Here is a 26385-nt window from a genome sequence, read left to right on the forward strand (position 1 = left end):
CTTCTGTCTGTCTACACTTGAGTCAGGCCCTGGGTGAGTTAAACAGAGGTCCTTTGCATTTGCACATTCCATCATGGTCCCCAACCCTCTCATCACTACAGCAGAGGGAGTGTTATCCCCCTGCCTTGGGCACCATACTGATTTGCCCTGGTACTATGACTAAAAGTATAGAGAGAGAGAGGGAGGGAGAAAACACTACAACTTCCCAGCTCTCACTGTGAATAACCCTTTTCGAGTATTATGATCGATGAATATTATAATTAGTTTAATGCAAACATTTTAAAGATTGTAGAATTTACACAAAAATAAGTCTTTTCTCAAATTGCAAGTCCGCAGTTTACTTTTTTTTGTTTAAAATAATTTTTAGTTACCAAAGTAACAATAAATTGTGCAAAATTACGCCAATCACAATATAAAATGTATAATTTATTAGACACATACAATTTTTTTTAAATTAAATGGCATATTTTAAGATTGTGTGTGAATATTCTTCATGGAATAAGTCCATCTATCTCTCTACCCAGTGAGATTATTTTCTGTGTTTCTCCACCCCAGTTCATCATTCTCTTTTGCCCAGATTTACATCAGTCAACACATCCCTAACCCATCCATTAATCCACTAGCCTTTACCCTCTTTCACTTCACAATTAGTCAGTTGATTTAGTTTCATTATATTTGCAAAAGTATCGCATAATTTATTCCTGATAATTTATTCTTGCTGCTATAGGATCAACCTGGCAACTAGGAGTCAAATACTTTGCTTAGGCATATAGTCAGTCTTCTAAGGCACATAATCAATCTCATGATGCAGTCATCTTCCTGAAGTTTTCATTTTAGTGCTTTCCTAGTTCTTTATTGTGCTGGTTTGCTATAACTAGTTCATGATTATTCTTTTTACATTGTGAATTGAACATTTTATATTCTTTTGCATTCTACGGCACTGTGTTTCATAATGGCTTCCTTTAAATTTTCTCACTTACTACCATTCTGTCTGCCTGCAGAATTCTGATGTGCAACTGGAACTTATCATGTGTCTTTAAGAGATCTGTTACAGAATAGCTTGCATTTGGCAAGAAACTGAAACCCATGCTTGTCATGCCAGTATGTCATCCACATATTTGCCTTCTCAACCTGCTTGTGAGTGTCAGGCTTTGCTCATAAATATACTGTATATCAGGTATTTAATCACCAGCTCCATAAAAAAAACTTATACTTGTGTGTGTATAACATATCTACACACAATCATGTTCAAAAGTTTGGGTGCCACTGTTCAGATTATATGATTTGTGAAAATAATGTAGGGTAATGTCTCTGAGAGGTACAAACTTAAACATGACCCATTTCTGCAAATTCTAATACAAAATGACTATTTGTTTTCTGAATTTAACAGATTGGAAATAATATAACATACATGAGATTTGATTCACTAAAGTGTGATAACGCTTATCGCATGCTTTTTTGCGTTAAAATTCGCACGATTCGTTTAAGTATTATCGCATGCGTTAGGTCGCATATCGTGTGCGTTAAATAGCGCGCAACTGAATGCGTTAATTTTACCACGTTGCGTTAATTAGCATACCGAAATAATACTAACACATGATTCACAAACACTTAGACGCGTCAAATATTGCATTAGTCTGTGCGCAAAATTAACACCTACTTGGGGCAGGCGGTAATTATAGAAAACTACAGTTCATGAGCTTTTGGCAACACAATATGGACTTTGCAGTGTGATTTATTCAAGTATGTGTTGGCCCTAGAGTGATGCAGCCTCCGGTTTGCAGGGAAATGGTCATTTTCAGAACAGTATTCTGAAAGTAATGGCATGTATGGCTAATATGGTGTGCGTTTTTTTTGCACGCGGTGACAATTTGTGTGCGATCCGTTAATTAGCGCGCGTTTCTTCAAATACCGCACGAAAATAGTCTTCGCGACTTAAATAACGCTAACAGCATCACATCAAAATTTACGCAAATATCCTTTTAGTGAATCTTGCTTTAAGACACGAAAAATTAGATGCAATAAAATTTTTAACGCATGCTATAAATAGCGCTCATTTTAATGCATCTTAGTGAATAGTGTATAGTGAATAGTAAACTGTATACTTTATTAAGCAATAAAAGGCACAAAGTTTGCCCAAGTGCATTAGCCCAGAGCAACCACTGAGCAGATAGGAAACATGTTATTGGTTGCAATGGATTACTGGCAAATGTCATGAACATAACACTACTGTTTTTTTTTGTAAAGTTTTAATGCTTAATTGTTATGTAATGACATGATGCAAGTCAGAATCTTTCCAAATCCAGTATTCCAGTTCAGATACCTCATTCAGGCAGGCTTTCACTCCTGTGCTCCCTGTTGTAGCACTAATTGCATGTAGACATGATGCAAGTCAAGTGGAACTATATATCTATCAAAAAGATATAGCACTTAACAGGGCTTGTGAACATAGTTTCCTAATATTTTTGTCATTACTTGTGACCTTTCACAATGGGGGAAACAAAATTTCTATATTTAATAGCACCCAGATATTTTGTGCTCCTTTTAGGACATATTTTTTAAACTGCATTAGCTCAATGATTAGTTCTCCAATATACTATGGAATGCTGTAAAGTAGTTGGTCAGATAGGTGGGTGTAACTGTACACAGGTTTGCAGTCCAATAGATGACATAACTAAGCTTAGCACCCTTGTAAAACCATAGGTACATGGTTTGTCATTTACCACAATATGCTGCTAAGAAGTTCTCTGATACTGGATCTCAGTGGGTAGATAGGCAGATATTTGATGGCTGATTGAAGTTCAGGACCTTTAGTATGTTGAAATTCAGTTGATCAGATAGATTGACAAGTCACTGCCATTTTTTAAAACAAAAAGTAGATGTAGACCTCCTCCCACAGAAATTAAAAATATTTGGTAACATGAACTGGCACTGCTGGTGGGGGCCTAAGATACTTAAGGCCATAAGGGATGTTTGTAGCTTTTGTCGCTAGTTGTCTGTAGGACCCACAGTACAGCTCTGCAGTGGCTACTAGCTAGTCTTACTATAAGCAAGTTTTACTCTTTTAACCTTGGCTTGTAGCTTTTTTAGCCCCAGCCCACTTTGGATATCAGTTTGCAGCAACAGTACTCCAAGATTTAATGATGAGTGGGTATGGGTTAAAATGTGGGTTGCGGGTCATGGGTCTTGGTTCGGACGCGGGTTTAAAAAGAAATGGACCCATGAAGGACTCTACCCAACAGCAATTGTATTTTTAAAAAAATATTGGTTTGTAAACATAGGTAAATTGTCATTAGGACCCCATTTTACATAAATTAGATATGTTTTTAAGCCCTTCTTACCATAGTAAATCATTTTTCATTTGTATTATATAAAACTTTAAAGAAGCATAAGGCTCCATGCACACAGTCATTTTTAGGATAATTTTGATTAGTAATGCTCTCACTGTGACTGCCAGTGCCATCTGTTGCATTCCTGTGGTTGCTGCAGTGGACCAGGCACTCCATGTGCTGTTACCGTGCCAGAAGTCATTGTTGTGTTTACAGTAGCATCTATGGTATGATATGAACAGATGAACAATTTATTAATTAACACAATTAATTAATTAATTTAAATTGCAATCAATTTCAATACTGTTGACATTGCAATACTGCAACCAGTTTAATCAGATTTTTGTTATATGTTTTTCAACCTTTTCATTATTAGTTGAAACTGAGACTCAAATCTCTAACTGACTTCTAGCAATCTCAAACTGGAAGAACTAACTCTAGCCACCTCAAACTGAACAAAAACTAAACTGATTATCTTTCCATCTAAGCCTGGCCCTACTCCCCCCCACTTTACTATCTCTATTGATGTCAGCTCAGCACAATGTCTGAAGGTAATCTTTGACTCCTCTCTTTGACCATATTAACACCACTGTCAAAACCTATATGGCTATTTTTGGCAATATTGCCAAAATCCATCTTGTTCTATTAGTCAAGAGTGAAATTTTTGCACCAGGATTCGCCATTGGTGGATTGTTTCATGAAACGGGCACAAAAATTAGCCGCGGAAAAATTCACTGCATGGTCAAAATAATTTGTCATGCGTGTAATTTATTGCAGCGCACATCACTAACTTGTCGCACATGTCAAAAAATGATGTGCGCGACAATTTAGATTTTTACGTGTGTGGAAATTTTTTCTAACCCGCGTAATTTTCAGCGTTTTGTGGATCTTTTCAAATTTACAGTTTACTGTAATTCACTTTTGAAGAACAGGTCTGCACTCCTTATCCAAGGCTTTTCACCAAATTAGATGGGGAATCTAAAAAAGAAAATGTTTTTACAATTTTGATACAAAAAGAATATCAGAATATTTTTTGGACAGTTTACTGTAATTTTTACTGCATTATACAGTATATGCCAGGACAGGAGTGCTTATACAGCATTGTATTGAAAAAGCACATAGGTACCCCCCTTCCCAATCTCTACCTGCCTTCTATCTTGCAGACAAGATTGGCCTTCCCCGACTGATGCTGCTCTCTGCAAAGGGTGCAAAGTGTAACATTCCCTAGCACACAAGTGCTTGTTTGTGTCCAATGTTTTGTACATGCCAGAAATTTCCTTTGTTCCTATGTTTTAAAGTTGCAGTAGTTGTTTAATATTTTTCACTTGCTAAATTAACTAAATATGCAATTTGGCAAGAGGTGCTTTGTAGCATTGCATTTACTTATTAGTACACCAGAAATAAATGTTTCAATTGCTTCTTTCTTTTTAGACCACTTGTCTAAAATTTAAGTTTGATCTTTAATGTTTTTCTCTCGGCAGCTCAGTCCAGGCACAGACTCTGATCTGGTACTATTCGCTACATTAGTTGACTCATTTCTCAGCAGCATCTGGGCAATTGTTAGCAACTATTGGATCAATAGTAACAGCTGCCTCTAATGAAACTCAGGCCCAATATAAGAAATGAATCAACTAATATAACAAATTTTAGAGTCTGTGAACCCCCTGAGCTGCTCTAGGGAGACATGAGAAGGTAGAGAACAAAATGGTTAACTTAAATTTAGAAAAACAAACAAAAATAAAAAATAAAAAGCAACTGAAAAAACAAATGTATGTCTTGTGTGCTGAAACTAAACTGAAAAGCATTTGGAAGGTTGCTCATAGCAGCCAATTAAACGCTTTGCCTTGTTTTTCTAACTGTTAAAATCTGATTGCTGATTGGTTGCCCTGAGCAACATCAACCCTAATGCTTTACTCCACTTTTTATACCCCTAAGTCTAATTTCTGAAAGTCGATTGTTTTTGTTGGAATACTATTTGCATCTTGCTGTATAATAATTTTCCACAGAACTTAAAAAAAAAGAAGAACTCCATCTTCACCTTTCGGACAGTATGGAACAAGATGCTGCAAGTTTTCAGGATCTGTCAGTTCTTCACTATTCATTACAGAACACAACACATGAAGAAGGTGCAAGCAGATCACACATCAGAAAGAAGAGATTTTTGTCATATCCAAGATTTGTAGAGGTTATGGTTACTGCTGATGCAAGAATGGCACATCACCATGGACACAATTTACAGCATTACATTTTAACATTAATGTCTATCGTAAGTAATGCATAAACACCATACATATTCAATGTAAATATAACCCAGTCTTTTTTATCACTAATTACTTTTAATTAGTAGTTACCTGTTGTTTTAATTATGAAATGTCTATCATTGTTGTTATTTGCTTAAATCAGGATAAATCTGATACTGAAATTTGTACAAGCAAATTAGAAACAAATCAGCAGCCCACTGAGAAGTGTTGTATTACAAGCTGCTTTTTATCATGTAGCCCAGTGCTGTCCAACTTCTACGGTGCCGAGGGCCGGAATTTCTCTAGCATACATGGTGGAGGGCCGCTAATGGAAGCCAGTTTTGACCACTCCCCTTTTTGAAACCACACCCACTTCAAACCACACCTATTTTATCACAATGGTGGTAGTGCAGCAAAATCCCAAATGCTTGGTCCTTACTGTGGGGATATCAACCATCATTCATAAGTGAAAGAATTATGTCATATTAAGATATACCCTTAAATTCCATATGCCTCCTCCTCCCCTGTGGATAGCAGAGCAACCCCCAGTACATAATTACACACCTTAGGGACCATTTAATGACTATTTCCAACTGCTAACAAACTCCCAGAACAAACCCCTGCCAGGTTCACCTCCCACAAGCAGCATAGGGCAAGCAGAGTATGGCACACACAGGCAGCACTCTGCCTGTCCTATGCTGTCTGTGTGTGCCATACTCTGCCTGTCCTAATCTGCCTATGTGTGTGCCATACTCTGCTTTCCCTATGCTACCTCTGTGTGCCATACTCTGCCTGCCCTACCCTGCCTGTGTGTGCTATACTCTGCCTGCCCTACCCTGACTGTGTGTGCCATACTCTGCCTGCCCTACCCTTCCTGTGTGTGCCATACCCTCCCTGACCTATGCTGCCTGTGTGTGCCATACTCTACCTGCCCTATGCTGGCTGTATGTGCCATACTCTGCCTACAGTACCTGAGGTGTGAAGAAGTGAACAATGGGAGTGATTACAGTCTGAGCCTGAGGTGTGAACACTGCACGGGGTGAACAATGCAGGTATTAAAAGGTGTGAAAAACACAGGGGATTACATTTTTAAACAATACAGGGGGATTACAGCCTGAATCTGAGGTGAGAACCATGCAGGGGGCCAGTTAATCACAGTACTGATACCATTTAATGCTTACTCAAAGGTAAGCCATCAAAGCAGCCAGACAGGTGGGGGGCCGCACAGAGGGGGGGTCGCGGGCCGCATGCGGCCCGAGGGCCGCCAGTTGGACAGCACTGATGTAGCCTAATAGGTTGCTTCTGGAAGAATGCAGTGACTTGTTTATACAGAGGCCTTCTCAGTTTTGTTTTGTCCTCAAACGAAAACTAAAATATAACTTTACATTCAATTTAGATTTTATGCATTTGGTCTTGGTGCAGGACTTTTTCTTTTCTATTGCTTGAGGGCTGTCCTGTGAGATATATGCTCCACCCACAGTGCATAATTTTGTGTCACAAATAATTGCCAGACTAGAGGACCCCTAGACACAATTCCTGATTTGTCTACCATTGTCTAAAATGTGCATCTGTGTATCTTTATGTATTTCCTACATATTTTTGCAGGTTGCTGCTATTTATAAAGACCAAAGTATTGGGAATCTTATAAACATCATGATTGTAAAACTTGTTATTATACACAGTGAGCAGGTGAGCATATTTCATTCAGTAACTCCATTACTGGCAATATGTTGCTATCAAAATAAAATGTTGCATGACTGTATCAGTGGAATCTTTATAGAGATCAAGATCAACCTTTCCAATATTTAAATGTAATTGATATATATGAATGTTTTTCTTTTTTAATCTATCAAACTATTTTTGTTCTGCACTTGTGCTTGGCACACATGATCAGATTTTTCATAATGTGTGATCAGGGTGCCATTGAAGTGTGTGATAATTACTGCATGTGTGGTCCTTAAAACAATCACCTCTGCCCCATGATCAAAAAACTTTAGATAGTATTATGGCTTAACAACTTTATGATCCTAAACCTAAATCTTTGCTCTTAATATCTTAAAAAGCAAATAATTGTAAAGCACACAACACACTAGATTTTACTGCATTTTAGATTTTTGTCCTATCTATTTTGTGTGGGTTAGCCTGACTGTCTATACAGGTCGGTTACAAAATGCAGGGCAGGGGGCAAAGTGCAAAAAACTGGCACTTAAAAAAACTGGCACAAACTAGCTATAGTTTTTGCGCTGTATTGATAAGGGATGGGTAGATGGGTGGCACATAAATATCCAAATCTGAACCTTAATTTGCATATTCCTATTTTATTAAAAAACCAAAAATGGTCAAGAAATTTCTCTCATCCAGCTGTCAATATTTGTGTAGCCATATCAAATAGCACAGGAAGATTTCTTAAAATTTAAAATTGAGGTTTTTTTCCTTGTGGTTCTGCAAGTTTCAAGAATTTATATAAGTTTCAAGCTTTCCAAACTCAAATTTTTGAGATAAGTCTCAAATGAATGGGAGATGTATTTTCAGCATTCAAGCTATTTTATTTCTTAGGATTTTTTCTTATTTATGAATATGAATTGAAACGTGATTTTCCTTGCTATCACATTTTTTCCAAGTTTTTCCAATTTGAGTTAAGAGATAAACTTGAATTAAAGTATTGCTGAAATTCAACCAAAATTTTAACTGTGTCTGTTTTTAACATATAAGGGCTCATTCATGATCAAAAATGCAGTGTGCAACTAAGAATTTTGGGTCACTGTGTTTTTTACCCATAATGCAGAGTTTTCCCCATGGAGTGTACCAGCAATGCAGATGTGAACTGTGTGACTGGGGAGAAAACCAGGCAGGGCCTGACCTGGTTATCACTTTGATGCCTGTAACCTATTACAAATCAGCCTCTCATGTCAGCACACTGAGAAGAACTGCCCACTTCTGTTGGTCTTCTTAGCTAACATTCATTGCTGCTGTCAGCTGCGTTCCTTTCCTTTATAGTTGAATTGGGTTCTGTGCAGGAATTAACGGGTTATGGGAGACACAGGAGCCAGAAGCAATAATTAAAACAAACTAATTAGGCACAGAATACTTCATTGTACAAACTGGGCAATCATGGAGGTGCTCTAGGTTTTACAGCGAATTGAAAGTGCTGCTGGTTGTGGCTGCCTAATTGGCCAATTTGCGCACGGAATCCCTCCATGCCGAATGACCTGCTTAGGTGGCTGTCCAATTGCCTGACAATCCCAGGGATTCACGGGGCCTTATTTGCCAGACAGGGGCTGCCTATGCGGACAAATTTGCAGCTCCGAAACAGGGCCAATTCCAGGCTCTCAGGGACGGATGGTAACCTTAACTTAGATTCCTCTGAATCCTGCTGAAAAATGCTGTTATTCAGCCAAATCCTGACCCAAATCCGGGATTCGGTGTATCACTGCAATTGTGTGCCTGGGCTTCAACAAGAATTGAACACAATTGTGCTGAAAACATCTGGTTTCAGCTGTCAAAATGACATCTGTGCCCAAGTCTTCTACATTCACCTGAACCATGGGACTGTGGAAACCCTGGGACTACAGCCACCTTGTGTCAGTAGGTACACTGAGTATGATTTGCAAGAAGAGGCAGGACAGAAGCAGTGGCACAGAGTACAACTATGCAGTTTGAGGAGCAGCATAAGATGCAAACAGATTTAAAGGAGAAGGAAAGGTGGATTCACTGGGGGGCACCTCCCAGTGATTGTATTCACTTACCTGATACCCCGAATTGGTACTCCTGTTAGCAAAAAAAAAAATTCACCGGCCCGGGGTACATGCAGGCCAGCGATACCCTTTTGTCTTCTTTCTTTGCAACGGCTGCACATGCGCAGTAGATTGAAAAGCCACTCTTTAACAATGCCTGGGCCCCAGGATCGCATCGAAAGGAGATCTCTGTGATTATCTACTAACAGGAGCATCAGCCTGGGGTATCAGGTAAGCATTCTTAATCACTGGGGTTCCTAACATTTTGTCACCCCCCAGTGAATCCCCCTTTCTCCTTTAATGAATGGCATAAGCAGCAAAATTTGTGTAAATGAGTCCAATATATTATGCAATAGAATTGCTGTGGAACCGTTTATTTTGTAGCATGCTGTGTATAATAAGAGCTGTGTTATGTACATAACACCATTCAAAGGCATATTATTTTTACATCCTTAGTTTAATTCCATTTTATAGCCTGAATGTATTGCATGTTTGTGCTTATGTTTCTGGTGGCAGCTGTGGCTGAAATTCTATATTTCTACAGAATGATTGTATAAATCCATTTTTTATTGTATTACACTTTATGTACAAAAAGGATTATATTATAGTGGCATCTAGTGGTCAGTTTTATTGAGTTCACCTAATGGTCCTTACTTTTATAGGTAGAGGGGCTAACTTACTATTATGCTAGATATTATGCCCATGAAGATGCATAAATTATTTTAGTCAGTGTTTTTTTGTGTCATTTCTATTGCCATAGGGTAATTTACTTACTCAAGTGCAATTGTGGATGCAAATTGCCATGGTTTTTACCCAGAATACAGTGTTTATTCCCCATAATTCCAGAGTAAATGCAAGTGCAAAGGTAAGTTGCAATTGTGGCTGATAAAACGGAATCAAAATGCAGTTGTGCTTGTGCACATTTTGACAAACTGGATGAAATCACATGGAAGATTTCAGAATTTGCATCAAAATGAAATCTTTAGGCACAAGTCTGCTGCACTTGGATCCAGGGTCCCTACATCAGTTGGCTTACTTGTGCACAATTTGCAGCAGTAGGCGTAATAAGCACAACTGTATAAAAGTGCACAGTGTGCCTTTGCCCTCAGATCCCTTTAATATATGGCTTCAACAGGCGCAATGACTGCATCCATTTTTTTGCTTGACTGCAAGTGTGGTTGTCGATATAAATGAGCCCTATAGACATTCTGCACTGTCCTAAAGCACTTTGTAATTTGTTTATAAGTTGTACTTGTGCCTGCTAGAAAAAATGACTCTACGTCCGCTTGCATATTTAGTCAAGCACTTCTTTGGTTTCAGCCTTATAGCTTGTTCCCAGAGCTATGTAGTCTTTGTTTTACTACTTTCACTATTACTTACATATGGTACTTTTTGATTTGGTGAGCACAAAACCTGCTCTTGTATTGTAAGGCATATGTAAAGTTGGCCATTCATGGGCTGATAAAAGCTACCGATCCAGTCTCCATATTGGTCCATGTATGAGGCCTGAAAAATTGTCCTCATTTAATTAGTTAAAAGAGTAAAAGGTTATGGAAGTTAATAGTTTTAATACATTTTTCTCAGTAGAAATCCTGCTCACTGTAAAAGCTATGAAAATAAAATGCTTAAGCATATCTTATCCGTTGTTTCCTTAACTTTAGGATGGACCAGTAATAACCTTTAATGCAGCAACAACTTTGCACAACTTTTGTTTATGGCAAAGAACTCAGAACATTCTAGATGACTCCCACCCAGCCCATTATGATACAGCTGTTCTCCTTACCAGGTAAGTGTGCATACACTGTGGTTTTCCTGTTTGTATTGTTTATTTTTTTTTTGCAACACTTCAAAAACATATTGGAAGGTTCATTTGATCTTGATCAAACAAAATGCATCTATAAACTCTACTGGGGCAGGCATTGGTGTAAATGTAATCATTATAAAGTTCTTTAAAATAGATTGGCTAAACAGTCAGTAGAAAGACTTAAATGTACCAAATTGGGGCAATCAGCTAGTGGGGGTCTTATGAAGAACACAACCGGATTCACTAACCAGTACCTGCACTATCATTTCAATACTAAACATTGACAGCAAGAATTTTCTGCAGAAAAATAAATAAAATACAGGATTTATTATTCTTAAATCAGGGGTCCCCAGCCTTTCTTACTCGTGAACCACCGTTAAATGTAAAAAGGAGAGCAACACAAGCATCATAAAAGTTCATGGAGGTGCCGAGGGCTAAGATTGGCTATTAGGTAGCCTCTATGCACACATCAGCTTACAGGAGGCTTTATTTGGTAGTAAATCTTGTTTTTATTCAACCAAAACTTGCCCCAAGTCAGGAATTGAAAAATAACTACCTGGTTTGGGGGCAATGAGAGCAACATCCAAAGGGTCAGGAGCCACTGGTTGAGGCTTTAAAGGATAAACTAAAGGGGTATTTCATCTACAAAATTACTTATTTAGTGGCATTTGAAGAAAATCTGTACCAGGGCATGAATCTCCAAAAAAGTGCATAAAGCATTTGAGTTATATACTTTGTACATATATTTAGTCAAAATTCAAGTAACACACCTGCAGGACTTAAAATCAAGTCAGTTTATTAAAAGGCGCAATAAGTCAGTATTGGCCTTCTAATACACCTTTTAAAAAACCAACTTGATATTGTTGGTCTGTGGGTACTTTAATTTCACCTTCTTCTGCTTCACTGTAGTGCACCCAGGCATCTGTATGTTTAGTAGACGGGAATGCCAACACCACATTTCTTTTATATATATATATTTATGGTTTATGTGATATCTGCTATACAGCACCCAGCACATTAGCTCCAGAATTATACGTGAGTGCCTGTATTACCATGTATTATATATATATATATATGTTATTATATAATTAAATATATATATAAGAGGATCGTTGTTATTATTATTACATAATTATGTATATATATATATATATACACACACACACACACACACACATGAAAATCCACTAAACACCTGTCAATAATTCTTAACTTTTTCTTATCCATAGGGAGGATATATGTAGAGCCAGTGATAAGTGTGACACATTGGGTGAGTATGTTTCCTATTGAATAAAAGAAAGGTAGAATTTCAATGTGTTTTTGCAGTAGTTTTATTTATTTTTGGTGGAAAGGAAAGCTTGGGGTTAAAACTTGGGGTTAGATTTCTCAAATTGGTCACTGACTTATGTTGACATTTGAAAAAAAAAAAAACCATAGATAATCCAGTTTTTACAATTTAACTTCTGCCCTTCCTCAAATCTTGATTTAGATGGAACATTTTTCATGTTTCAGGTTTAGCTGAACTGGGTACAATGTGTGATCCCCATAGAAGTTGCTCCATAAGTGAAGAAAATGGCCTTGGCACAGCATTCACAATTGCACATGAACTAGGGCATGTGTGAGTATGATTTATGTTTTTAGTAATGTAAAGGCACACTGCACATTGTCTTCTGCTCTGTTTGTAATTCTAACATCAGATAGCATATCCAGCTCACTTTTCTATGTGTTGCAACCATCCATGCTGTATGCAAATGGAGATTGAGACAACTGGATGACAAAAAAACTGTTGTGGAAAACTTTTATTGGCAAACTTTGTGTCTATAGCGGAAAGCTGGCCATAATGTACCAATAATATTCCAAAGGATCACAACAATAGAAAGGCAGCTATATGTGTATGGTTTCTCATCAATGTTTTCTCAAAATATTGTGCTTTCACCCAAAATTATTTTTGCGCACTACAATTTGCTTTGTGCGCTGGCCTCAAAATGTGTTTGTGCGTGCACTTTTTTAGTTATTAGCTCTCCTTCTACCCCTGTAAAGCGTTGCTATTCTTACAGCATTAGAATCCCATTGTTGCCTAGCCTATTAGAGAGATTACTGCCTGTTGCTATTATGACTTTCTTGATGTCTTTGACAAAGAAATTTCAACCCTGTAATTGTACCATTTTTAACCTCAAGTAAGGACATATCCTCTTTCTGCTCTAGCAAATCTAGCCCTGAATTATTCAGACTGGCCTTTATAAGGAAATTCTATTCTATTCTCTAAGTGCCAGAGATCAGTGTGTAATGTTTCTCTTAACTACAACAAAATACTTAGTAACTAATTTTTCTTTAGGCTGAATTTACTTGAAATAATCTTCATGAATTCTTGGGTACTTGCTCTCTTTTCTGTGTATATGTGTTTATCTGTGTATATGGCTATATCCCTCGTCTCTCCCTTCTATCACTTCAAGTCAGTGCACCTGCTATTGAGTCCTTATTATGAGGGTTAACTACACTTTGGCACAGTTTCAAAAAACCTCATATAAGTCTCTCTCACTTTAAGTCCTGCTGAAATGTCTCAATTCTTTTTTTCAAGAGATGTTGCCAAGTATGTTAAATTTCTATGATGTGTTGGACTTTTTACTATTGCTGTATTGGTTTCAAGTTGTTGCTCACCCCTAATCTTTGTATTTCTAATTTTTTCTATGTCTCCTTGCTCAAGCCATATGTGGGTTACACATTTGTCCTGTGATCTTTTTGGTTCTGATTTCGTTTATCGCCATGAAGAATTGATAATACAGGATATAATGGATTTGTGGACATCTTGGGGCACGATTTAATATATTGTGAACTAGATTTGTGTTAAGGCTAGAGACCTTTATGATTCTTATCATGTAAGACATTTGCATGCACATTTCTTCTCAAGCCATTGCACTCCCTGATTCTTCTAAATAGGGGAGTACTGTGTGGTTTTCTTCCTTGTTTGCCCACATTGATGGGGTCATGCTTTGGCATGTTGTTTCCGTGTTGTTGCCCTAGTGTATTTGTCACACTAGTGTATTTTGCACCATTGCTTAAACAGTTCTTTGCAAGTGCACCTGGGTGTTTGCCTTAGTCTAGTTCACATGTTCACATTATTGCACCATTGCAATATATATTCATGAGAGAGCTCTGTGGCTTTCATGTTCCTGAATCTTGTCTTGTACTGTCTCTTGTGTTGATTCACTGCTTTTACAAGTCTTTTTATTTTGGTGCTCTGCCTCGTACCTGCCCTTGGCCTTAAATCTTACTTGTTTCTAAATAACATGAAGTTTACACACTGCCCCAAATTTTTCCTGTTTCAATTTTATGTTTGCTATCAGATCTTCTCCTTGGCCATGACAACTATTTTGTTCTATTGCTTGTGGTTTGTGGTATCTCTGGTTTTCTAGTAAGTTACATCTCTACTGGAATTGCTGTGAAACAATTTGGGTCCCAAGAGGTCATTATAACTACAGCACCTTTGAAGCTATCTGACTATCCTCAAAAAACTTTAAGGTTTGAATGCCTCTTTCACTGCTCCTATTTTACCAGTTTGTTACATCCACAACAAGTTTTGTGCTACAATATATACCATATGGCCAAATGCATCTGCAGACCTTTCTGGTGGAATGAGCCAGATCCAAAAAAATTTAACTAAACTTAAGATTTTGTCACCTACTTGTTTTCCTCTTCCCTTCCCCCCCTTTCCCCCCATCAAACACTGGTGCAATAGCTGTGCCTTCCGTTCCAGCTGACTGCTATGACAGACTGGCTATCACGTTTCATAGATATTATCATTGTATATAATAATGATACATTGTTCAAAGATTTCTTGATTAAATGTTTATTAGATACCCTGTTGAAAAACCTCCAACAATACAGTGCTATTAAAGACTATTATAAAAAAATATTTCTGTTCATTAAACCATACTTTTTTCATAATGATTTTTTTAAAAGATGCATTGGTTCGAAACATTTTAATACATATTTTTGTTTTGATCCAAAGGTTCAATATGCCTCACGATGATAGCATCAAGTGCAAAGAAACCGGATTTAAAAATGAATTTCATGTCATGGCTGCAACATTAAACTACAACACTAGTCCATGGACCTGGTCCAAATGCAGTCAGAAATATATCACAGAATTTCTCGAGTAAGTGGTTGTTAGTACTATCTTTGCATGGTTTTTCCTTTTGTTTTCTTGTTATGAGAGAAAGGTCTGCAGTTTGACTTTTGATTTAGATGACTGGATCCAACCAAAGTACTGAAAAGCCAATGGTTGTAAAATAGATTTGTGTGGTTTCCATTTTCTAATGCAGGAACAGTAGTGGTCCTAGTGTGATAATCACAACCTACCTTTTTACCACTTATAATTGTTATTTTTTCTGACAGTCCCTTACCAAAAGGGAGTGTGGCCTACTAACCAGGTATGTGTCTACTGATATCAAAGATGTGACTGCAACATAGATAGTCTCTTGTCCTTGGGTCAGGGTTATAATGACCTTTGTAATATTCAAGGTGTTGCATATTTTATGGGTTGGAAGCTGAAGCCATATAACAGGAAGACAGTTATCATACAGGAATTAGCAATCATTCAACAACTGCTACAACTGATCCATTTTACCATCAGCAGTATGGAGCAGAGAAGCAAAATCACAGGTTAGATATAGAAATACAGTATACAGGGTTGTTGCTGATGGCTTGGTGAGTGCTACAGTAAAATAAAATGTAAATTATTATGACCTGTGGCCCTTTAATGCTAGTTTGCTAGTTGGACAAAATTGCCATATTTTAGATTCTCACATGTAAATCATTGTGCACAAATCATAGATGTCTGTTTACAAAAAGTCTGGTGTGCTGCATACTTTATTTTTTATTTATCAAAATGCTACATAAAAAGTGTTTGCTTATCCAATTTGCTGGAAATTATACAGTAATACATTATTTAATGTGTCTCTCTTTCTCTAGCACTGGTTATGGGGAATGCCTTCTTGATAAACCTAATGGAAGAATTTACGAGTTTTCAAACCAGTTGCCTGGTGTAATATATAATGTGAACAAACAATGTGAGTTAATGTTTGGCACTGGATCACAAGTATGTCCCTATATGGTAAGTTCTCCAGTGATCAGTTTCTTGTAATTACTTATAATTACTATAAAATGCCATCTAAATATAAAAACACTATAAAGATTGTTTCTTATTGGAAAAATGCTCTCTATTTTTGGACATGCAGTTGAGGAAAAGCATGGATTTACTTGACTCACAAAAAGTGTCTACTTCTTTTAGGGGTAGAGGTTTAACAAGGCAGTAAAATGGTTAATTGTGTTGAGAGTTACACATGTTGTGATTATATATATTCATTACTGGTATGAAATGTGTATAATACACATGCATGTAATATTGCACCAGAAACTATAAATTTAGGATTAATACATACATATATGTAGACAAGGTTAAAGGGCCCTTAATGTAAAAAAATCAACATTATGTTTTACATTTAGGTTGCCAACAACTACAAAAAACTATTGTTGTCAACAAATGTCTTATGGAATATATGAAAGGTTCTCGTATAGGTTCTCTATAATTCTGTAGGGAGCCATGAATGGTATTTGACCCACCTTATTGCATAAGTAAAAAAAACTTTATAGTCTACAATGCTTATGTGGTATGTGCTATATAAATATATGCCTATTTTAACTTGAATGGCTGCTGCCATGGCTAAACAGCAGTTTATATAAACTGTAGTAGTCCTTCTGAAGCAAATAAACACTCTTTATCAGTCTATAATAACAGTATATTATATAGAAATGGATACAAATCCCTTTCATTTTTTTGGTGTCACTGGACTTTGGGCTAAACTTCATGGGGGATTTTGTAGGATGTGTTGGATCAACAAAATACATCCTACAGATAAAGCCTGACCCACAAAATCTGATCAAAATCTCCTGTGGAATTACTCCCTTTTAGTATTGTTAGTACTTGTAGTATAGCTGGGTAAGTAAGAGCAGATAAATGTACTGTTAGGCTTGATATAAAAACTGTAGAGGTGTGCAGGTATTGCTCTGTTGGTAAGCATTTATTATGATACATTTAAGGCAGTGATTCCCAACCAGTAGCTTGTAAGTGATGATGCTCAAAAACCCCGTTGATGTTGCTCCCGCTGGCCTAAAAACAGGTGCCCATTTTTAAATCTCTGGCTGAAAAGCAAGTTTAAAGGACATGTAAACCCCACACACAAAAATTTAATCAGTGAACAGCCTCTTTGAAATCTTTCAATACCTGCCACACTGGTTGTCCAGAGGTTAATAGTAAGGCTGCAACATCTCCTTAATCACTTGTGGGCATGCTCAGTTGTTCTAAGCTCAGATTACTAAACACGCCCCCCAGTCTAGCAGCCAGTGAAGAGATGGCATTGCTGGTTCCCATAGAAACTCAGCTCTAGCTGTCTGCTTCAATTTTTTCCTCCTAACTTCCTGAGCTCAGCTCAAACAAAGCAGAACTTTTATCAGAGACAGTTGTGCCTGTGTGAGTCTGTATTCTTGATGAAATGTATGCTGAATAAGGGTCTGTGTGTGTAGGCTGTTTGCAGATTTAAATGTATCTGATTATGTATCAGGGGAAAAATGGCCACCGGGTGAAAGCTGCTTTAGGAAAATGTGATGGTGCTGGCAAACGGAGGGGATATATGCAGTACAAATGATGCCATTTGGGTGGGGGAGACTTCCCAAGTGATATACATTGTAGGCAAATGTAGGCTTTACATGTCCTTTAAGAAGAACAAAGACATTGTTTTTTCTCCAAGGAGAGCCTCCTGCCGGCTAGCAATCCACATGGAGATATCTAATAGCCAATGACTACTGATGAGCAAATCTGTCCCGTTTCGCTTCGCCATAAAATTTGCGAAACGGCAATAAAATTTTTGTCGCCCCCCGGATTTTTGTCACACATATCATTTTTTTGTTGCCCGCACTTTTTGACGCGACCGCACCCTTTTTTGCGCCCGATTTTCACGGAAGTTTCGAGAAACAATTCGCCAATGGCGAAATGCAGAAATTTGCTGTGAATCCATGCGTGGCGAAAAAATTAGTTCATCACTACCAATGACAGTCCTTTAGCAATTCCTTTAGCATTCCCAAAGAACTTTTTTTTATGCTTTGTGTGGCTCACCAACAATTTTTACATCTTCGTGTGGCTCACAAGTAAAAATGTTTGGGATTTAGCAAAATACAATGTATATTTTGTATTTAAAAAATGAGAATGTGAAAAGTTTCCTAATCAAATGTAGTATTTTCACCATCAGAAGCAATGTAAAAGGCTGTGGTGTACAAGTACAGAAGGAATCCAAAAGGGATGTCGTACTCAGCATATGCCTTTGGCTGACGGAAGTGATTGTGGTCCTCATATGGTAAGGTTATTCATGTTATTAACTTGAATTATTTCTGTTTTCATTTTTTTTTGTCGCCATGAACATGTCAGAGGGGTCACATATCTAGTACTAGTACTTTTTGATCTTATGAGTGATCTGCTTGTTCCTGCTGATTCTAGGCAGTTTATTCTATTTCCAGAAGCAAAAGGTATTTTTTATTGTAAGCAAATGTAATAAAAAGCATTAGGAATTATGTATCAATTATGGGGTAAAACAGTACTAAAACACTAAAGCACAGTACTATAAAAAAATACACATACTGTGTGCCATACTATTTTATTTGACATTCCATAGAAACTAGAAAAATGCATCTAGAATTATTGTTTTTAACCTGGGAATAGGTTTTATATGTTAAGGCTAATGTCACAGTTGGATTCATTACTAGTGTATTTCTGCTAGTAGAGAAAGGTATGCAGGTAATTTTTGCCTACATCAAATGTGAGAGAAGGTTTCTAAAAGAGTCTCTGGATTACAACATGGGTGGTTTCAGGTGTTTCTTTACTGAGAATATACATACATACAATATATAGGGAATATGTATGAATGTATGTATGTATTTATTTTACTTATTATTTATCTGCTACAGATAACACCTTATATCATTGTTTTTACTGTTGCAGTATTGTCGCAGTGGTATTTGTGTAAACAAGGCAATGGACACTCGACCCGTAGATGGTGAATGGGGACCATGGGGATCTTATAGTTCATGTTCAAGAATCTGTGGCGGTGGGATTAAAACTATTACTAGAGACTGCAATCAGCCTGAGTAAGTCCTATTTATTTTTGATAAGAAAAATATCTATACAAGTAGAATATTTTAGCAAATCCAAGATAACATGTAATGCAGCATGTAGTTTCCTCTGACTCCCCAATCATTGTGCTAGGTGACTTTAACATACCTGTTAACAATCCTAATGCCCCTGCTACCTCTAAACTCCTTTCACTAACATCTTCCTTTGGGTTATCTCTGTGCTCTGACTCCCCCACTCACTCTAATGGAAACTCCCTGGATCTTATATTTACAAAATGTTGTTCTACCTCCAACTTCACTAACTCCCCTTTCCCCCTTTCTGATCACAATCTGCTCACATTTCAACTCTCGCTAACTCCCTCTACACCCTCTGCTGTCCCCCAAACATACACATACCGAGACCTGCAATCCCTGAACACGTCACACCTTTCTTCTTCCTTTGACTTTCTTCATTCTAACATCCTAACTGTCTCTTGTCCTAATCAGGCTACCTCTGTCTACTACAGCACACTCACCACTGCCCTCAATGAGCTTGCTCCTGCCAAGACAAAACGCATGAGGCCCAAACCACTCCAACCCTGGCACACTGCTCATACCAAATCCCTCCAAAAACAGTCACGTACACTTGAGCGCCGCTGGCGCAAATCAAGGTCAGAGTCAGATTTCTGCAGCTACAAATCTGCTCTGCTCTCCTACAACACCACCCTCTGCCAAGCTAAACAAACCTTCTTCACTGCACTTATTAACTCCCTCTCTAAAAAACCTGCACAACTCTTCTCTACATTTAACTCTCTGCTGTCCCCTCCTCCGCCCTCTCTGTGTGCTTCAGTCACTGCTCAAGCTATTGCTGAGCACTTTAAAAATAAAATTGACACCATCCGAAGTGACATTGCACAACTAAATCCCCATAACCATTCCCCTCCCTCCCATGCTCCCAAGTCTCTTCTTGGCTCCTTCTCCCCAGTGACTGAAGAGGAAGTCTCAAAACTGCTGTCTTCCTCCCACCTTACTACCTGCCCGCTTGATCCCATTCCTACCAAACTTCTACGCAATGCCAACCCCTGTCTTATCAAATCCTTAACTCATCTATTCAATCTCTCGCTCTCTACTGGAATCTTTCCCTCCCAACTGAAACATGCAATTGTATCCCCTATTCTGAAAAAACCCTCCCTTGATCCCTCCAATCCTACTAACCTCCGACCTATCTCTCTGCTCCCATTCATCTTCAAACTGCTTGAGCTGTGGATCACCCTCTTCTCCTTCAGACTCTCCGCTCTCTTGGCCTTCGTGACACTGCTTTATCCTGGTTTTCATCTTATCTCTCAGATCGATCCTTCAGTGTCTCTTACAATAGTGAATCATCTTCTCCCTTGCCTCTTTCTGTCGGGGTTCCCCAAGGCTCTGTCCTGGGCCCCTTACTATTTTCTCTCTATACCTCCTCACTTGGCAAACTAATCAATTCTTTTGGCTTTCAGTACCACTTCTATGCTGACGATACTCAGATCTATCTTTCCTCTCCTGATCTCAACCCAGAGCTTCTAACTCGCGTCTCTTCCTGCCTGTCCGCTATCTCGACCTGGATGTCCCAACGTTACCTTAAATTAAACCTCTCTAAAACTGAACTGGTTCTCTTTCCCCCATCCAACGCCCACATTGTTCCCGAGGTATCTATAACGGTTAACAATTCTACCATCACCCCATCTTCCAAGGCCCGGTGCCTTGGGGTTATCCTTGATTCTGCCCTGTCCTTCACTCCTCATATCCAATCACTTATCAAATCATGTCACTTTCACCTAAGAAATATCTCCAAAATCCGATCATTTATCACCCAAGATGCTGCCAAAATTCTTATTCACTCTCTTATAATATCTCGCCTGGACTACTGTAACTCCCTATTAATTGGCCTTCCCCTCCAAAGACTGTCCCCTCTCCAGTCCATAATGAATACTGCTGCCAGGCTCATACACCTCTCCAACCACTCCTCCTCTGCCATGCTGCTCTGCCAATCCCTGCACTGGCTTCCCCTACCATCCAGGATAAAATTCAAACTAATGACCCTCACATTTAAAGCAGTCCATAACTCTGCCCCACCCTACATCTCTGAACTCATCTCTAGATACCATCCAACCCGCTTGTTACGCTCCTCTACTGACCTGCTCCTCAACTCCTCTCTCATTCCCTCCTCACACGCTCGCATTCGAGACTTTGCAAGGGCTGCCCCCCTTCTCTGGAATTCGCTCCCACAAACTGTCAGACTTTCTCCCAATCTCTCTGCCTTCAAGAGATCTCTAAAAACACATTTATTCAGAGAAGCTTACCCTAATCTAGTTTAGCAACACCCTGTGCCCCACCTCTCACAACTCTGGTCATGCCCATTCCCACACCTTGTGTCTCAACCCTTTCTCCTTGTAGATTGTAAGCTCTTTTGGGCAGGGCCCTCTTCACCTTTTGTATCGGTTATTGATTGCTTTATATGTTACTCTGTATGTCCAATGTATGTAACCCACTTATTGTAAAGCGCTGCGGAATATGTTGGTGCTTTATAAATAAATGTTAATAATAATAATAGTTTCTTTCTAATTGGGCATACACATAGGACCTCTGGTCCTAAAAGATTATTTTTCAACTGGATTTTCAAACAAACAGCTAGGAGATGGGAGCAGACTGCAGTATGACCTCTCTAGCTATCACAAATAGCACTAATAGCTGGGCATTGAAGCTTGTGTGTTGCCACAACATTGTGTGCTTTTGCACCAGACAATGCTTTTACACTTCTATGTGGGTTATTTGTAAATTATCCCTTTACTATTGTAATGTGGATGGGTATAGTTGGAAAATTAATGAGGTGCTTGGATGACCAAATATATAGCCTTGATTTGGTTTTCCTTCAAATGCAAATGCACTATAGCTTAAATATTGTTAAGCAGTACTCTTAAAAGGACCCCTTTGTCCATAATTTTTTTAAATCAAAGTTTAATAAACACAATGACGATTATGCTATGTATATTTCTTCAATTCACAAATGAGCTTAGTAGTATTAGGATGATAATTAAGATTTGTTAACATTTAAAATATTTCCATTTATTCTATATTCTAGTTATTTTAGCTGTCAATATGTGTCAAGCTTGAGTCAAACTAATATTAGGTTTTGAATTGCACTGATAAAGCTTCAGTAATACCTAAAAATTTGCTTCCAAAGTAAAATATACCCTAAGTAGGGATTGCATTCTCTTCCTATGTCATTTTGAGGGGCACAGGAACCATAGGCATAGCAAACTCCTCCAGGAGACAGGACACTAAAGGGCAAACTGGAACTTCCCCCTAAGGATATATGTTTAAATACTAAAATTACAGCCATATATAGGACCTGTGGTTCTGAAAGATTGTTTTTCAACTAGATTTTCAAAACAACAGTTAGAAGTGAGATGGGTGCTTATTGCAGTATGACCCCTCTGGCCAGTCCACCTTCTAGATACCACAAAAAGCATCAATAGCTTGGCCTGCAAGCTTTGTAATGCCACAAAATAGTGTCCCTTTCATTCTAAGATGTAAAAGAGGGCCTAGCTAATGTCAGCCCAGCCCTCCAAACTCCTACTGTTACTGCCCTGTTACTGTTCCCTGAAAGGCATCCCTTAGTTTTAGCCCCAAATTATAAATTTTAACTAGGAAATTGCTATCCATTTTTGCTTTACAATCATCAAGGGGAAGCACAGTCAGTAGATGTTCTTAGGATATCTAACCAACAGATCTGGGAACATGAATCAGATTGACTGCGCATATGACCCCTTTAAGCAAGGGCCATAGTTGCTCCTTTTTATTACTGCCTACTTTTAACGTGTCCTCAGTAAATCACTGGTGGCAAGCAATATTGTTTGGTGGAAATACTATACAAGGCAGCCTACTTCTCCTGTCTGTAAACTGTGGTCAGGTGGACACCTGAAACTCCTAAGGTTCCAGCTTCAATGGAAGTTCCTTTCCGGGTTGGTGACAGTTCACATGAGCTCTAGAGCTCAGGCAGAACATGACGTTTGTCATCTCCCTCCCTTCCTTTAGGGTTCCTTTCCTTTGTTGGGGACTGCTTTGGCTCTTGCTCTCTAGTGTCCTGTCTACTGAAGCCCGTTGTTTCTATCCTATGGCCCTGTGTTCCCAAGAGAATACAAGAGAAAAGAAATTAATGGTGAGTAATGATGAATCCCTTTATCTTTAATTGTTCAGTAAAAGGTTTTGGTGTGTGTTAATTTGTTTATATAAAGAGGTGTTCCATACTACTAACCATTCTATCTTTGCAGGATTTTTCAAAGAATCCATCAGACTATCCATCTATTTGATCAGACTGATCATAAAATATGATAAATTCAATCAAAATCTTTATTTAACAAAGAATCGATGCCTCAGACCCCCAAATGGTAATATGGTCTGAGACATCAAATTGGCTATAGGCAATGTACAAGTGAATGCCATCAGTATTTATAAAATGTGGAATTTAATAAAAACACAATCCCATGTTATGAGAAATTACATCAGTCTGATTTCTTATGGATATAACATTGATGTATTAATAACTTTCACAATTACTAATCCACTGCAATCAATCTTTCAATAGAGATCAATGGTAAATTTGCATCAAAGTCAAATTTATCATGAAGAATGGTATCCTGCATGTTTAGTTTGTGGAGAAATTACATACGGTACTTAAATACAACATTTCATAGCTATAAAACATATATGTTTTATATTTGATAGATAAGTTCTTTTAAGTAAGTAATGTTGTTAGAATAGGTTTGGAAAAAATGGAATTGAGTGGGCACAGGGTCACATGGGGGGAAGGAGCACAAGGGACAGAGGAGTACTGAGTGAGGGAGGTAAATGTTTAGGAAGAGTCCTGTCTGAAGTGCTCAGCAATATCCTAAGAAGTGAGCAGTAGGAGCATTGGTATGAGCTGTATGTTTGAGTTATATGCACCACAATTTGATTAAGGACAGAGATGAGTTTGTTATAACAAAGAGAGAAAGAGATGTGACATCGCTAGATTTTGCAGGTCACAGTATGCATATCAGGGGTAGTGCAGAGGGAATAGAGGACTTTAGTTTGAACTGAAATGTGGGAAGATTGTGATCAGAAAGGGGAAATTGCAAATGAGAAACTGGAGAATAGAGTTGTATTTATAAAGCATATATATATATACAGACATATTCCTCAGCACTGTACAATAAATTGGTTTATACATTGGACATATAGAATTACATACAAAACAATCAATAACCAACACAAGAGGTGAAGAGGGCCCTGCCCAAAACAGCTTGCAATTAATAGGAGTTAGATACACATGTTTGGGCAGCAGCTGCAGAATTACATTTTAGATCATTTTAATTCATTGATTAGAGTGAAACAGAAAAATGTGTTTTTCCAAACAGACCATTTTATGGATTTTAAGTTATTAGTGGTAAGAAAATGTATAGGCAAGGATATCGTAACACACCAAATTATAAGCTTCATGGTTGCACATGTATACTGAAGGCTTTGCCAGTAATGAAAAAGGGTTTTGCAGATTTTATGGTTTAGCTATTGTACGCTTAAAATGTAATTTCTAAAATCTGAAAACAAATATTTGTTTATATTAATAAATAGCATTTCTAATTAACTCTAAGTATGTAAACAATATGTTGCAGGCCAAGAAATGGAGGGAAATATTGTGTGGGGAGAAGAATGAAGTTTCGCTCATGTAACACTGATTCCTGTCCCAGGGGAAGGAAAGATTTCAGAGATGAGCAGTGTACAAGTTTTGATGGTAAACATTTCAACATCAATGGTCTTACAGGAAGTGTGCGATGGATACCAAAATACAGTGGCAGTAAGTAGAATATCATTTTATTTTCTTACTAGAACTGTTCAGTGTGTGACAATGGCAAAAGCTTTACAGCAGCAAAATTTATGTTATTTTTTCAGTTCTAATGAAAGATCGATGCAAACTGTTTTGCCGTGTTTCTGGGACATCTTCATACTACCAGCTGAAAGACAGAGTCATTGATGGTACTTCCTGTGGGCCTGAATCTGATGACATCTGTGTTCAAGGATTATGCAGGGTATTCAAATTTATCATCAGTTTCTGTCAATTCCACCTTTATGAGTTTATCTGCAAATCAAATAGTCCAAAAAGTATAATTTCTAACATGTACATTACATGCATTGTAAATTCTACATAACTGTCTTTTACATTTATGAAGTACAATTTCTATTGAAATATGAACAAAAGTAGTGTTAGAATTCCTGGATTTTTCAGTCAAGTTGCGATGCAGTTTTAGTGAAGTGACCATAAAAATAATTTTGCAGGTTGCAGTGGGGTTTAATGATATACCGCCTCAATTCACTATCTACAAATTAAGGTTGTGCTTAGTTTTGGTGCTTTTCATGTCATAATTTGGCTTTGTACTACAAATGATTTTCTTTTTTTTCTTTTTAGCAAGCTGGATGTGATCACGTTTTGAATTCCAAAGCCAAGAGAGATAAATGTGGTGTATGTGGGGGTGACAATTCTTCCTGTAAGACTGTGGCAGGCACTTTTAATACAGCTCAGTATGGTATGTCTGTCCTATATGGGTTTTTAAAAATAGTGTTCATGCAAAGGCAGGCCTTGCTTATCAGAGGGTATTACAATGTCTGCTTATACAGATAATCTACAAAGTATAATGCAGTAAACCAGAACCCTCAATTAACTAATACCCAAACGGAGATTCATTTTTTAACTGTACGCACGTAAATCGAAGTATATATTAAGCATATATTCATTGCTCCAACATATTGAATCCCAGCTGGCTTTCCAGTACAGATAAAATAAATATGGTAGCTTTTGACCAAAAAAATTATAAATCACCAATTCATGAACTATTTTATTAATTCATAAACAGTAAAATACTAAAAACAAGCAACATTTTAAAGCAAATATTTAATCTTCCATAACATCTGGTTTTTAATGTAAACGACAAACAGTGGTACATCCCTTGCAATGCATATTTTTTTCAAGGATTTACAAATCTTCCTGTGGTTGAAATTTTATATATTTTGGTTTCTGATAAGCAGAAACATGCTTAGCCATAACT

The 26385-nt window shown here is 37.7% G+C and overlaps 1 protein-coding gene across 1 annotated transcript in view; it reads left to right on the forward strand.

Moving 5' to 3' along the window:
- adamts20 (ADAM metallopeptidase with thrombospondin type 1 motif 20) overlaps positions 1-26385 on the forward strand; it is a 96066-nt gene that overhangs the window by 21700 nt on the left and 47981 nt on the right. The window contains exons 4-15 of the mRNA XM_002932822.5: positions 5336-5595; positions 7175-7258; positions 10965-11089; positions 12337-12377; positions 12620-12725; positions 15117-15263; positions 16079-16220; positions 18412-18516; positions 19158-19303; positions 24958-25139; positions 25235-25371; positions 25749-25866. Of these exons, the coding sequence (XP_002932868.3) occupies positions 5336-5595; positions 7175-7258; positions 10965-11089; positions 12337-12377; positions 12620-12725; positions 15117-15263; positions 16079-16220; positions 18412-18516; positions 19158-19303; positions 24958-25139; positions 25235-25371; positions 25749-25866 (1593 nt within the window). The remainder of the gene's footprint in view (positions 1-5335; positions 5596-7174; positions 7259-10964; positions 11090-12336; positions 12378-12619; positions 12726-15116; positions 15264-16078; positions 16221-18411; positions 18517-19157; positions 19304-24957; positions 25140-25234; positions 25372-25748; positions 25867-26385) is intronic.

Source organism: Xenopus tropicalis, chromosome 3 (assembly GCF_000004195.4).
Source record: "Xenopus tropicalis strain Nigerian chromosome 3, UCB_Xtro_10.0, whole genome shotgun sequence".
Classification (NCBI taxonomy): domain Eukaryota; kingdom Metazoa; phylum Chordata; class Amphibia; order Anura; family Pipidae; genus Xenopus; species Xenopus tropicalis.